At 48.5% G+C, this 13,613-nt stretch overlaps 1 protein-coding gene across 2 annotated transcripts in view; it reads left to right on the forward strand.

Annotated features, from left to right (window-relative positions):
- The window catches only part of LOC143924570 (uncharacterized), a 95,118-nt gene that overhangs the window by 38,828 nt on the left and 42,677 nt on the right, over nucleotides 1-13,613 (forward strand). For both annotated transcript variants that reach the window (XR_013261891.1, XM_077448947.1), the window contains exons 5-7: nucleotides 3,085-3,193; nucleotides 4,901-4,940; nucleotides 5,020-5,183. Coding sequence is in view for 1 of the 2 variants with exons in the window: in XM_077448947.1 (XP_077305073.1) it covers nucleotides 3,085-3,193; nucleotides 4,901-4,940; nucleotides 5,020-5,183 (313 nt within the window). In the remaining variant the exon portion in view is untranslated. The remainder of the gene's footprint in view (nucleotides 1-3,084; nucleotides 3,194-4,900; nucleotides 4,941-5,019; nucleotides 5,184-13,613) is intronic.

Here is a 13,613-nt window from a genome sequence, read left to right on the forward strand (position 1 = left end):
CTGACGTGCAAAATTCCAACGCATGCTCGGAAACAATTTGACGCATGCCCGGAAGCATTAAACTTAATTTTCTGGGCTCATCATAGTTTTGTACGTCACCGCGTTTCTTACGGTCGAAAGTTCAGAGAACTTTTGTGTGACCAGGTGGATGCAAGCCAGGCTTGAGCGGAATTCCGTCGGAAAAATCTTGGATGGTTTTTCCGACGGAATTCCGCTCAAGCCTGGCTCGCTCGTGTTAATGGGCATTACGTCTCATCTATTGGGCACCCAGGGTGGCAGGCCTTGCAAAGGCGGGGCGAAATGAAGGACACACTCACTTTAGAACAGCTATACTCCAACAGTCCTTCTCAGGCATAAAAGTGCGGGTCAGGCAACCTCTTCCTGCCACCTCCTTCCTCCCTGATGGAGACAGAGTGACTCTTTGTAGGCCACCCCATCCTGGCAACCATCACTCTGTCCCTATAGATGGATCTCCCCAGTGGTTGCCGGTAGCAACAATACAATTTTTAACCCATGCCTCACTAAAGGGAACACATTTAGCACAGTCCTGCCTGCAGGCTTACCCAGATCACCCCGGGCAACATGGGGGGGGATACTTCATCCTCTAGCACTTTACTTGCTGCAGACTGTTACTTCACCAGCACTTCCCTTGCTGCAGACTGTTACTTCTCCAGACTAGCTAGCACCTCATGGTAGGCCTGACACTGCTTCAGCCAGGCCACAATGAACTGCCTTTTGTGGGCAGGGACCCCGGGCCCCTGTGGTGTAGAAATAGTTCAGGTGCTAGCTATATTCCATTCAACTACCACTTCCAGATATCTCTCTTCAGGTCCTGCCAGCCAGTCACCACCCCCTTCAGACTGGGGAGCTCCCTGTGGGCCCCAACAGCCTTCACACTCCCTCACTCCAGCTCTTCCACCCAACTCCTCCCCAGCTAGGCTAACCCCAGGTATTTAAGGAGGCCACCCCCTGCCAATCCTCTCCTTCATCACTTTCTAGAAGAAAGGGGGAGGTGACAGTGAAGTGATGCAGCCTGTGAGTCACCAGCTGCTACCCTGAGCCACTCCCAGACCAGAAGGAAAACAAACAGGCCTAGCAACCAGCCAGGCCTGCTTAAATGTACCTACTCCACTAACAAAAAATCTCCACTCTAGCACCTACCTAACTAGAGGGTGCTGCATTTGTTTACAGCCAGTGCACCAAGTCTCACTCTCCAGACCATGCCTGTGCATTACAGCCCCATAAAATTAGCTATAGACCTGTATAAGGCTGGAGATGAAGGCAGTCAATTGAGCAGTAACTTGTAGACGCAGGCAGAAGAGTCAGACTTTCAGCATATGGTTTAAACGATGGACAATGTGGCTGTTAGATATAGGTAAGTGTGCGTCTGGGAAGGTGGATTAGGTTTTGTCCGGTTAGGTCAGGGTAAAGGGGAAAATAGGAAAAGTGCAATTTAAGAGAGTTTTTAAACTTACCTCAGCTGCAGGCAGTGTGGAGCAACTTATCTTAAAAGCAGCCCTCAATATTTCAACTCGCCTGCTCGCATTTGGCGAGTGAAATTATGAGGGGTGCGAGTATAGACAGGGCTGTGCTGTACCGGGAATGCACATGCTCGCAGCACGGGTCATTTCAATAGGAGCAGTCTATCGCCTGGGAACGCCCCTCTCCACCTCCCTCATGCCGCTCGTCCCCGCCCTCCTGCATAGGCTTGCAGCCAGGGCCATTTCCATAGGAGCAGTCCGCTGCCTGGGACCGCCCCTCTCCTCCTCCCTGATCAGGCTGTATTGATGGGCACTGATCAGGCTGCATTGATGGGCACTGATCGGCTGGCTGAATTCATGGGTATTGATCGGGCTGTACTGATGGGCACTGATCAGGTTACATTGATGGGCACTGATCGGGCTGCATTAATGGGCACTGATTGGGCTGCACTGATGGGTACTGATGAGGCTGCATTGATGGCCACTGGTGAGGCTACATTGATGGCCACTAATCAGGATGCATCGATGGGCACTGGTGAGGCTGCATTGATGAGCACTGATGAGCCGACACTATGGGCACTGATAAGCTGCACTGATAGGCTGCAATAATGGGTACTGATGAGGCTGATCAAGTTGTCGTTAATTTATTTTTGTAACTTAATTCTGCATAGATCATTTAACAGTGTCATTTCATGAGATAATTTATGAGGGTGTATTTAGGGGCGGGGCAGGGTACGGGTTAGGTGGGACAACTGGTAGCGAGTAATGCCGCGTACACACAGGCGGACTGTATGGCGTACTTAGTCCGTCGAAACACATTTCAGCGGACAGTCCGCTCGTGTGTGGGCTTCAGCGGACTTTTTCAGCGTGCAGTCTGGCGTACTAAGTATTTCGGATTTTTCAAAATTCTGTCCGTCGTACTTTGGTTTCAGCGGACAATCCGCTCGTCAGTAGGCTAGTTCGACGGACTAAGAATGGCGCATGCTCAGAAAGGATTTACACGGCGGAAGGGTGCTTTGCTGTGTATTGGACTTCCTATTTCTAGTCCCGTCATACGTGCTGTGCACGTCATCGCGCAAGCTTTCGACGGACTGTTTGTGCATCCGTGTGTGGTCAAGTCCGTTCAGTCGAAAGTATGACGGACTGTCCGTCGGATTGTATGACGGACTAAGTACGCCATACAGTCCGCCCGTGTGTACGCGGCATATCGCTTAAGGTTTGGCTAGTAGCTCAGGACTTGAAATTTTGAGCCCTGTTAAAAGTATACAAAGTTTTTAAAATCAGGTCCCAGCACCCTGCTCTCTTCTTCCCCTGTGTTCTTGCTCTGTGTTTACATTAGCGATTATAAGACTACAAAGTCACTTGAGACCATGTACCATAGGGAGTCTCTGTGTATCTACAGATATGTATTGAATTGTTAAACATATATAGCATTCAGATAACAGAAAACAAATGAGAATTCATTGACATAAAAATACACAGTAGGTCATAAAAAAAAAATGCATTTTCCCACCCTGTCCAGGTTTCAGGTTTTAAAATGTTAATTTATAATCTCAGTGCTGTAGGTATCTATTTTTCATATGTAACTTTTTTTTTTCTGCAGTGACCTGGAAGGCCTCTCATCAAACTTAATTTATAACCATCCACCTGACATTTCACATGGAGAATTTAAAAGACTTGTTGCCTTGGCTGCAGATCTTATTGTAGCCACTGTATGTGGAACTCACATTACTATAATGAAATATGATGTCTTTATACAATGAAGAAAACATACTTTTATTTATTTGTCATTATCTTTAAACCTACTGCCCATATATTAAATGCAGGGTAAACAAAGCTTTAACTACGGGTAAATAGTATTTGATGGAAAAGAACTAGCTTAAAGCGGGAGTCCACCGGGACTCCGCGTTTTTTTTTTTTTTTAAAAGCCAGCAGCTACCAATACTGCAGCTGCTGGCTTTTAAAATAGTGACACTTACCTGTCCAGCGTGCCCGCGATGTCGGCACCCAAAGCCGATCGCTAGGTCGTCTGTCGGGTCCTGCCGCCGCCATCTTGGGTATGGGAATCAGGAAATGGAGCCTTTCGGCTTCATTTCCCGGTTCCCTACTGCGCATGCGCGAGCCGCGCTGCGCAATGAGGACGGTCCCCGCTGCCTCTGGGAGCTGTGTGTTTCCCAGCAGGCAGCGGGGCACTTGCTGAAGGGGGCGGGCGCTTGCGGAAAGGGGCGTAACGTACGCCCCTTTCCGCAGAGAGCTAGCCCGGAAGTGGGTGCAGTTACCTGGATTATCCAGGTAACTGCACCCCCCTCCCCCCTGAAAGGTGCCAATTGTGGCGCCGTAGGGGGGGAGGAATCCGATGAGCGGAAGGTCCATTTTAGGGTGGACCTCCGCTTTAAGGTAGTATTAAACCCCCAGCAATTTTTAGCTTAAAGTAATATTAAACCCAGTGGGTTTGATTTACTAAAACTGGAGAGTGCTAAATCTGGCACAGTGGACAGTGCAGTCTCCCCAGTCTGTTAGCTTAGCAAGTGGAGGGAGGAGCAGGGAAGTGCCTTGCCGTATTAGAGAGGGCTTTGTTTTTCTATTGAAACACACAGGGGTGGCTACATAGGATGCTGCAAGAGAAAGGAGCCACCCCGAAAAAAAATGGAAACCTGGGGCAGTGGTCATAGCATCAACCTAAACAGGAACATAAGTAAGGATTAATAAACAAAGAAGCTGCATACCTAGTAAGTGAATAAATCAGCTACTGAAAGTGCTTAAAAAATCAGAGGGTTTGATATGATTTTAAGTCATAGACTTCAGAGATTTAGAATTTGTGCCCAATTTTCTCTGTTCTGGGTAGAGTCAGGAACTTTTTATCTTGTATGCTTTTTGGGCATATTCAACTCCACTTTCTATTGTCTCTCCAGTGGGGAATTAGGGAGGAATTAGAAAATGATATAGTTTCTAGCTCCCTCTCACTCAATCATCCCTGCATCAGCAATTGCTCTAAACCTGAGAAATCTTCTTCTGAAGACCACAGGAAAATTAAAATTTATGATTGTCGACACTACCAGAAATGCCAGTTTTCCTGCAGACTTCAGCAGAAGATTGTCTCGGGATCTGAGTAGTATTTCTTTGTGGAAGTAGCGTGAAAGGTACAGTATGTACTGTCTTTATACAGGTGTGCCCTTTTCTGTGAAGCAATAGGGTCACTCTATCAGCTTGGTTATATCCAAATGATCGAATAACTTATTGGTATTATAAGAGTGTACTTGATATAGAGACTGTTGTAACTAAAACGTGTAGGTTACTTTTTCACATAATAGCTTGGTAGTGAATTGTTGCATTAAGGTAAAATATACAGATGTGCAGCTAAACAATTGTGGTATATTTTCCAACAGTTGTGTTTTTTTTTGGCTCTCCTTTTTTTATAGACTCCAGGCTGTCCTTTACCACATCTTCATCAACATAAAGGTAAATTATACTACACAAAGGATCAGGATGGGAAATAAATATATTTAATAAAATCATGTATTTGTTTTTTCTATGACAGAGGATGGTGCCAAGGCTGGCAAAGGCCAATATTTTACATCTACATGTGTTAAGATACCAACCTGCAGGCAAGAGCCATCTACTCTAAATAGTCACACCCTATATGTAGAGAATGTGGATTATGGTTCTACCAAGCTCCATCCTATAGAGAAGGGCTCTTCAAAGGTATTTAATCTATATTGGAATGGAAAATTTGAAATTCATTCAGGGAGACACAGTTTAATGGTTGAATAGTTCAATTTTTATTCAAATTTTGTTCAAGTGAACCAACCCGCTCTACTCCCTTTGATCTGTAAAATAACGATCCTGAAAAGGAAATGTTGATAATAATACTGAAACATGCCCCTTGCAGCCTCTCTCACACATATACACAAAGCCTGATGCTTAAAAAAGGAATGTACTAGGACGTTTCTTACAGCTGCTGTACAAAACCTGCCTTGGAAAGGCTTGTAAAGTGAACCGCTCAACAGTGCATTTAAGGCCCTATTTGAATGAAGCCTTGCACGTGACCTGCAAGGCTAGGTCAATTAGGGCACAAAGTACTTTGTCCAATCACAGCTCAGTGCTCATAGTCCCAACCTACACTATAAAAGGTACCTTCCCATAGGAAGCTTTTGCAGTGTGTTGTTGGAGATGAGATAGATAGAGCAGGGCTCAGTTTGTTACTAGCAGTGAGCGTGTTCACTTATTGTTAGTCTGAGTGTAGAGTGGTAGTGCAGTGTTAGTATAGTGTGCGTATAGTTTGTCAGTATAGTGTAATGCATTAGTGTAGTGCAGTGTTTAACACAGCATTGCATAACATTTAATGCTGTATACCCCTTTTTATTTTTTTGGTTGCTGTGTGTTTTTTTGTCTTTTTTTGTCCCCTTCCTGCCCCTTTATTTAGAATTGACAGCCACAGTTTTTCTGACTGTGACACTGGTGTTCCCCCCTTTTTTTTTTTTTTACATTTCTGTCAGCATCGGTCCTCAATTTAAAGTGCACCAAACACCTCTTTGCATTCAATAAAGTGCATCCAATCACACATTTCCCAGTTTCTATTAAATTTGTGTAAAAAGGCAGATGTTCCCATGCCACTATGAGGGGGCTAACAGCATCTGCTCACAGACAAAGGTGGACATGGTCCATCCTCAGGCAGGGCACATTTGTCCGTGCTATCCAGCTACAGCATTCAGAGGAGGTGATGGACTGGCTTACTAAACCATCCTCATCCTCTATGACCCAAGCTGACACTAGTGCACAGTCCACTGCAGCTGCCAGGGTGGCTTATTTTGCCTCCTGGTCCACAGCCACTCCTGCCATAGCCCCAGCATCATGCATTGAGGAGTCAGCTGAATTATTTGAACACAGCCTCAGTCACTTGCTTCTTGGGGATGCACAGACATTACTTGATTCTGATGTTGGTTTTTAGGTAGAGGAGATAGTAGAAGATATTAACCTGAGCCTACAGAGAGGGGAGAACACTGATAAACAACAAATTGGCAGTCATGTTCCCCCAGCTGCAGCATATTGCCAAGTTGGCACCAGTGATGATGAGGGGATGATGAGGTCACTGATGGGACTTGGGTGCTGATAGAGCAGAGGAGTAAAGTGAGGGGGAGAAACAGCCCCACAAGGCAGGATGCCCTCCAGAGGCAGCCATCAGATCACAATCAAAATTCCATCAGATTGTGGAGCAGTTATCTCCTGGCCTACTTCCCACAGCTTAGCTGTGTGGGCCTTTTTTTAGCACATGTACAGCTGATTGCACTGTTGCAATTTGCAATCTCTGCTGCAAGCAGAACATAGAAAAAACACCAGCCATTTGGGTACCACATGCTTGAAAAGGCATTTAGCCTCCCACCACTCAGCCCATTGGCAAGAGCACCTGAAAACCACACATAAACAATACAGTTCTTCTCCTCCTCACTCCTCACTTTTCATGTCTACCCCATCTATATCTCATGACCTCTCAGCAGCCTCCACTGACAGAGATGATGGTATAACAAAGGGTGTCACAGGCCCTTGCAACATGTCTGCCAGCAGCAAACCACCAGCTGTTGAGTATAGCAGGCAGATTTCTCTGCCCCAGCTTCTGCATTGAAAAAGAAAATACAACCCCTGCCCCCCACATGCTCAGCATCTAAATTCCGTTTGTCCAAATTGCTGGCTTTACAACTACTGCATTTCTGGTCAGCCCGGCTTTTGTTCCCCTCACTAATGGCTGCTAATAAAGGATGCATGCACTGTACTGTCACCATTTAAGGAGGCGAAAAAGATGGTGAGACGTGACAATGCATGCATCAGTGACACAATCCCTGATGGAGCATGGAGCATCCTGCTGGAGCATACTCTGTGTGGTATTATGGACAGAGCACTCGAGGCAGAGCAGTGAGAGGAAGAGGAGCACTTGCATTCCTCTCAATGCTCGCTTTATGCAGACACAATTCTTGCGACCCCACAGAACACACAAGAGGAGAGGGAGGAGGATTCTGGTAGTTTTGGAGTCATAGACGCAGAGGAAGACAAACATCAATCCTTAAAAGATGGTTTTCAGTCCCCAGAAACCTTCTGAGTAGTATGTGGCTGGAAGGAGGCAGTTCCAGATACTGTAATCCTCAGTGACCCCGAGGACTCTGCTTCTCATGCCTCCGCAAACTTGCTCCCTTATTCTTCAAAGCTTGCAAAAAGGACCCGAGAATTTGTGGCATCAAGGAGCAGGATCATTATTGGTTGGCAACTCTCCTTGACCACCATTACAAGGTGGACTCTGAACTTGTCCTGCTCTCACCGAGGGAGCACAGGATGAATTATCTTGAGGACACCTTAAAGAGGAGTTTATGTAATGCCTTTCCAGACTCTGGTAAGTTACAGTCTCATGGAAGTCTAGTTTTGAGGCTTTTGTTGGTCAAAGAAGGAGCAGTGGAGAAGGGGGTCGCCTCAGTGATGCATTTTACATTTTTTTTTTACCCTCAGTGCCCAGGGATGACAGCTTCAAGATCCCATCGGCAGCATCTGCATCATATGGAGGAAGATTATCTAGGGGTGAAAATAGGCATGGAGAGCTTTCTGAAGATTAGTGATGGACGAACTTCCGACGGGACGTTTCGCGAACGCGAAATGCGAACGGACCCAAACGTTCGCGAAACCGACCGTTCGCCGCGGGCCCCATTGACTTCAATGGGAGGCGAACTTTGCAAACCTTCATGTCGAATTTGCGGCCACGTGGTAATTATTAGGGGGTAAAACGTAGTCCCACCATCTGGACAATGACATAATACATGTATGAGGTGAATTTGGGATCGATAACTACAAGCATTTTTATTTTATTTGGGAAATTGTTCTAACAATTCAGGACTATGGAGCTAATGAAGGCAATGGAGGAGAGGGAAGGTCAGGGACCAGGGTAGGCAAAGAAGAGGGTGCAGGAGATGATCACCAGCAGCGTGACATACCGGAATGACACATGCACCGTGATAGAGGCATCTGACAGCAGCACCGTAATACAGAGCACTGACAGCAGCACCGTGACATACAGCGCTGACAGCAGCACCGTGACATACAGCGCTGACAGCAGCACCGTGACATACAGCGCTGACAGCAGCACCGTGACATACAGCGCTGACAGCAGCACCGTGACATACAGCGCTGACAGCAGCACCGTGACATACAGCGCTGACAGCAGCACCGTGACATACAGCGCTGACAGCAGCACCGTGACATACAGCGCTGACAGCAGCACCGTGACATACAGCGCTGACAGCAGCACCGTGACATACAGCGCTGACAGCAGCACCGTGACATACAGCACTGACAGCAGCACCGTAAGCAGCCCCAGGAGGAAGTCAGCACAGCACAGGGATGGTGTGATCCCCTCATAATAAGAACCCCCAGGAGGAAGTCAGCACAGCACAGGGATAGTGTGATCCCTTCATAATAAGAACCCCCAGGAGGAAGTCAGCACAGCACAGGGATATCATAAGCAGCCCCAGTAGAAATATGACACCGCTCAACCTCTTCAAAGAGGAGGGTAGGGGCATATAGTACGGTGTGCTTTTTTGGGTCAAGGAAGTGAGCCAAATGAATTAAGAAGGTCTGTGTGCTTGATTAAAAAAATAGTTTATAGACATATACATGGTCTACTGGTCACATGTGTTGAATTCCTCCGAGATCCATGCCTCATTCATTTTTAGAAATGTGAGGTAGTTAACACTGTGGTGAGCTAGGCGAGTACGCTTATCGGTCACAATCCCCCCTGCTGCGCTGAACGTCCTTTCGGACAGGACACTGGATGAGGGGCAAGCCAACAGTTCGATTGCAAATTGGGCAAGCTCTGGCCAGAGGTCAAGCCTGCCCACCCAGTAGTCTAGGGGTTCATCACTCCTCAGAGCGTCCACATCGGCCGTTAACCCAATGTAGTCGGACACCTGACGGTCTAGGCGTTCCCTGATGCTGGATCCGGATGACACCTGTCGATGGGTCGGCTGAAAGAATGACCTCATATCCGAAGTCACCAACACATCTTCAAACCGGCCTCTTCTTGCAGGCGCTGTTGGATTGGTACCCGCAAATCCTTCTCTGGGAGTGGGAATTGCTCCTCTGCCAGCGCACGCAAAAGCAGAATGCAGCATTTCTCGAAGCAAGGCCTGGAAGTGCTGCATTCTGACAGCCCTCTGCGACGGCGGTAACATTTCCGCCATTTTGTGTTTGTACCGGGGGTCTAAGTACGTTGCCACCCAGTACTGGTCCTTGACCCTCATGCTTTTTATACGGGGGTCCCTATTAAAACACTGGAGCATGAAGGCCCCCATTTGCACTAAAGTGGAAGCGGTGTGGTGGCCTGGCTCCTGCTCATCATCCAGGATAATGTCGTCCTCTTCATTCTCCTCTCCCCATCCTCGCACAACAGGGATCCCAGAAAGGTTTAAAGCATGCTCTTCTTGCTCCTGCTCATCCGCCCCGGCACCATCCTCCTCTGACTCCTCATCAGACTCCTGTTGTTGACTTGTCTCAGATAGAGTAGCCCCCCCTGGGAATTCATCCAGCATTGCGACTTCCTCATCTTCCCGCTCCTGCTCCTCCACAGCCTGATCAATGACACGACGCAATGCACGCTCCAGAAAGAAGGCATAAGGTACCATGTCACTGATGGCGCCATGGCTGCGACTGACCAGTTTGGTGATCTCCTCAAATGGCCGCAGAAGTCTGCATGTGTCGCGCATGAGCAGCCACTGGCGCGGTGAAAAAAAACCCAGCTCCCCAGAACCGTTTCTTTCGCAGAGTTCATACAGGTAGACGTTAACTGCACGTTTCTGCTGGAGCAGCCTATCAAGCATATAGAAGGTTGAGTTCCATCGCGTCGGGCAATCGCAAATAAGACGTCTGACCGGCAGATGGTGTCGCCGCTGAATGTCAGCAAGGCGAGCCATGGCCGTGTAAGATCTTCTGAAATGGGCCGAGATTTTCCTTGCCTGCCGCAAGATGTCCTGGACCCCAGGGTATTTGACAAGGAATCGCTGCACGACCAAGTTTAAGACGTGTGCCATGCACGGCACGTGCGTGATTTTGCCCTGTTTCAATGCGCTAAGCAGATTGGCACCGTTGTCACACACCACTTTACCAACTGTCAAATTGAGCGGTGTTAGCCACTCATCTGCCTGTGAACGCAAAGCTGAAAGGAGTGCCGGGCCAGTGTGGCTCTTTGCTTCCAGGCACAACAGACGCAGCACGGCATGGCAACGTCTCACCTGGCATGTGGAATAGGTTCTGGGGAGCTTGGGCGGTGCAGTGGAAGAGACGCTAGCAGCGGAAAAGGAGGAGGCAGCTGAGGAGGAGAGGGAGGAGGATGGAGTAGGAGGAGGAGAAGAAGAGTCAGGCCTGCATGCAATCCGTGGCGGTAAAACCAAATCTACACGGGTGCCACGGGTTACATGCTTGACGGCCGTCAGAAGGTTCACCCAGTGGGCAGTAAAACTGATATACCTTCCCTGCCCGTGTTTGCTAGACCACGTGTCTGTGGTCAGATGTATCTTGGCACCGACACTGTGTGCCAGAGATACATTCACTTGCCGCTGAACATGGCCATATAGCTCTGGGATGCCCTTCTCTGAGAAATACTTCCTTCCTGGGACCTTCCATTGTGGTGTTCCAATGGCCACAAATTTGCGAAAGGCCTCCGAGTCCACCAGTTTATATGGCAGTAGTTGGCGGGCTATGAGTTCTGACAAGCCAGCCGCCAACCGTTGGGCAAGAGGGTTATCCGGCATCATCATTTTTTTACGCTCAAACATTAGGCCCACGGAAGCCTGCCTTTTTGCAGAAAAATGTGAGCTTGGCGTGATGGAAGGTGGAGTGGAGGACAATTGTGAGGAGAGAGGAGAAGGAGAAGTAGAAGACGAGGCTGGACGGTGAGAGCCTGCAGTGTGGCTTTGTGTGTTCCGTTGCTCCCACTGGGCTCGGTGATGGCTGCTCATGTGCCTTCTTAAGGCGGTCGTCCCTAGGTGAGTATTGGGCTTACCGCGACTAACGCGTTGACTGCAAAGATTGCAGATGGCAACGCTATTGTCAGCAGCGGACACGTTAAAAAAAGCCCACACTGCGGAGCCATGTGCCGGTGTCCTGGGAGCGCCAGATGTGACCGTACATGGTCGATGACTCGCTCCTGATACATTTGCAGTCTGCTTTGTCCCTGCTGTGCAATGTAAGTCATTGCTGCTTCTCCTCCCTATCTGCTGGTCCATATCTCCCTCTGAACTCCCCTCCTCTTCCTCTCTTGTGGGCACCCACGTGACATCACTAGACACGTCATCATCAACGTCACCTTCCCCACCGCTATAAGTAGAGATCTCGGAGTAGGCAGCAACACCGGGGACCAACCTCCTCCTTGGGCTGATCTGGGTACTGGCGTCAGACTGCTGAGTAGCGCTTGTTGCTACCTCCTCTTCCTGATCCAATACCAAGAGTGGCTGCGCATCAGAAATGTCCTCTTGATATGGATCGGAAAATAATTCCAGTGACTCAAGCGGAAGGTATGTGGTGGTGGTGGTGGTGGTCGTGTTGTTGGTGGTAGTGTCTTTGGGGGTGCACATAGCAGAGAGTGAAGAAGAGGGTGCAGATCGAGAGGATGAGGAGGGTGCAGAAGAGTAAGGCTGAGCGAGCCACTCAACCAAGTCTGGTGCATCCTTTAAAGTAATTGAACGCACCTTCTGCAACTTCCCACTTTGGCTCAAGCCTGTTGCTCCTGCCCTACCCCTACCACCCCTGCGGAAGGGCCTGCCTCTTCCTCTGCATGTCATTTTTTAAATGACCCTGTGACAAAACTCTTAGTCCCTATACCGCTGAAGGACTGCTGCAGTATAGGTGAGCGGTCAGCAGTGGTGCACGTCAACCCTATCTATTGTGGACCTATAGCGGTCCTTACAGAACAGCAGACTGTACCGCACTCAAGCCTATGTACCGTAGCACCCTATACCAAGTTACCAGTCCTTATAAGAACTTTTGTGGACCAAGCAGGTTGTGTATTAGTGTTTAGCAGACTGTACGTCAGTCCCTATACCGCTGAAGGACTGCTGCAGTATAGGGCAGCGGTCAGCAGTGGTGCACGTCAACCCTATCTATTGTGGACCGATAGCGGTCCTTACAGAACAGCAGACTGTATCGCACTCAAGCCTATGTACCGTAGCACCCTATACCAAGTTACCAGTCCTTATAAGAACTTTTGTGGAACAAGCAGGTTGTGTGTTAGTGATTAGCAGACTGTACGTCAGTCCCTATACCGCTGAAGGACTGCTGCAGTATAGGTGAGCGGTCAGCAGTGGTGCACGTCAACCCTATCTATTGTGGACCGATAGCGGTCCTTACAGAACAGCAGACTGTACCGCACTCAAGCCTATGTACCGTAGCACCCTATACCAAGTTACCAGTCCTTATAAGAACTTTTGTGGACCAAGCAGGTTGTGTATTAGTGTTTAGCAGACTGTACGTCAGTCCCTATACCGCTGAAGGACTGCTGCAGTATAGGGCAGCGGTCAGCAGTGGTGCACGTCAACCCTATCTATTGTGGACCGATAGCGGTCCTTACAGAACAGCAGACTGTACCGCACTCAAGCCTATGTACCGTAGCACCCTATACCAAGTTACCAGTCCTTATAAGAACTTTTGTGGACCAAGCAGGTTGTGTATTAGTGTTTAGCAGACTGTACGTCAGTCCCTATACCGCTGAAGGACTGCTGCAGTATAGGGCAGCGGTCAGCAGTGGTGCACGTCAACCCTATCTATTGTGGACCGATAGCGGTCCTTACAGAACAGCAGACTGTACCGCACTCAAGCCTATGTACCGTAGCACCCTATACCAAGTTACCAGTCCTTATAAGAACTTTTGTGGAACAAGCAGGTTGTGTGTTAGTGATTAGCAGACTGTACGTCAGTCCCTATACCGCTGAAGGACTGCTGCAGTATAGGGCAGCGGTCAGCAGTGGTGCACGTCAACCCTATCTATTGTGGACCGATAGCGGTCCTTACAGAACAGCAGACTGTACCGCACTCAAGCCTATGTACCGTAGCACCCTATACCAAGTTACCAGTCCTTATAAGAACTTTTGTGGACCAAGCAGGTTG

Source organism: Lithobates pipiens, unplaced genomic scaffold (assembly GCF_037356315.1).
Source record: "Lithobates pipiens isolate NorthernLeopardFrog02 unplaced genomic scaffold, aLitPip1_a1.2 Scaffold_22, whole genome shotgun sequence".
Taxonomy (NCBI): Eukaryota; Metazoa; Chordata; class Amphibia; order Anura; family Ranidae; genus Lithobates; species Lithobates pipiens.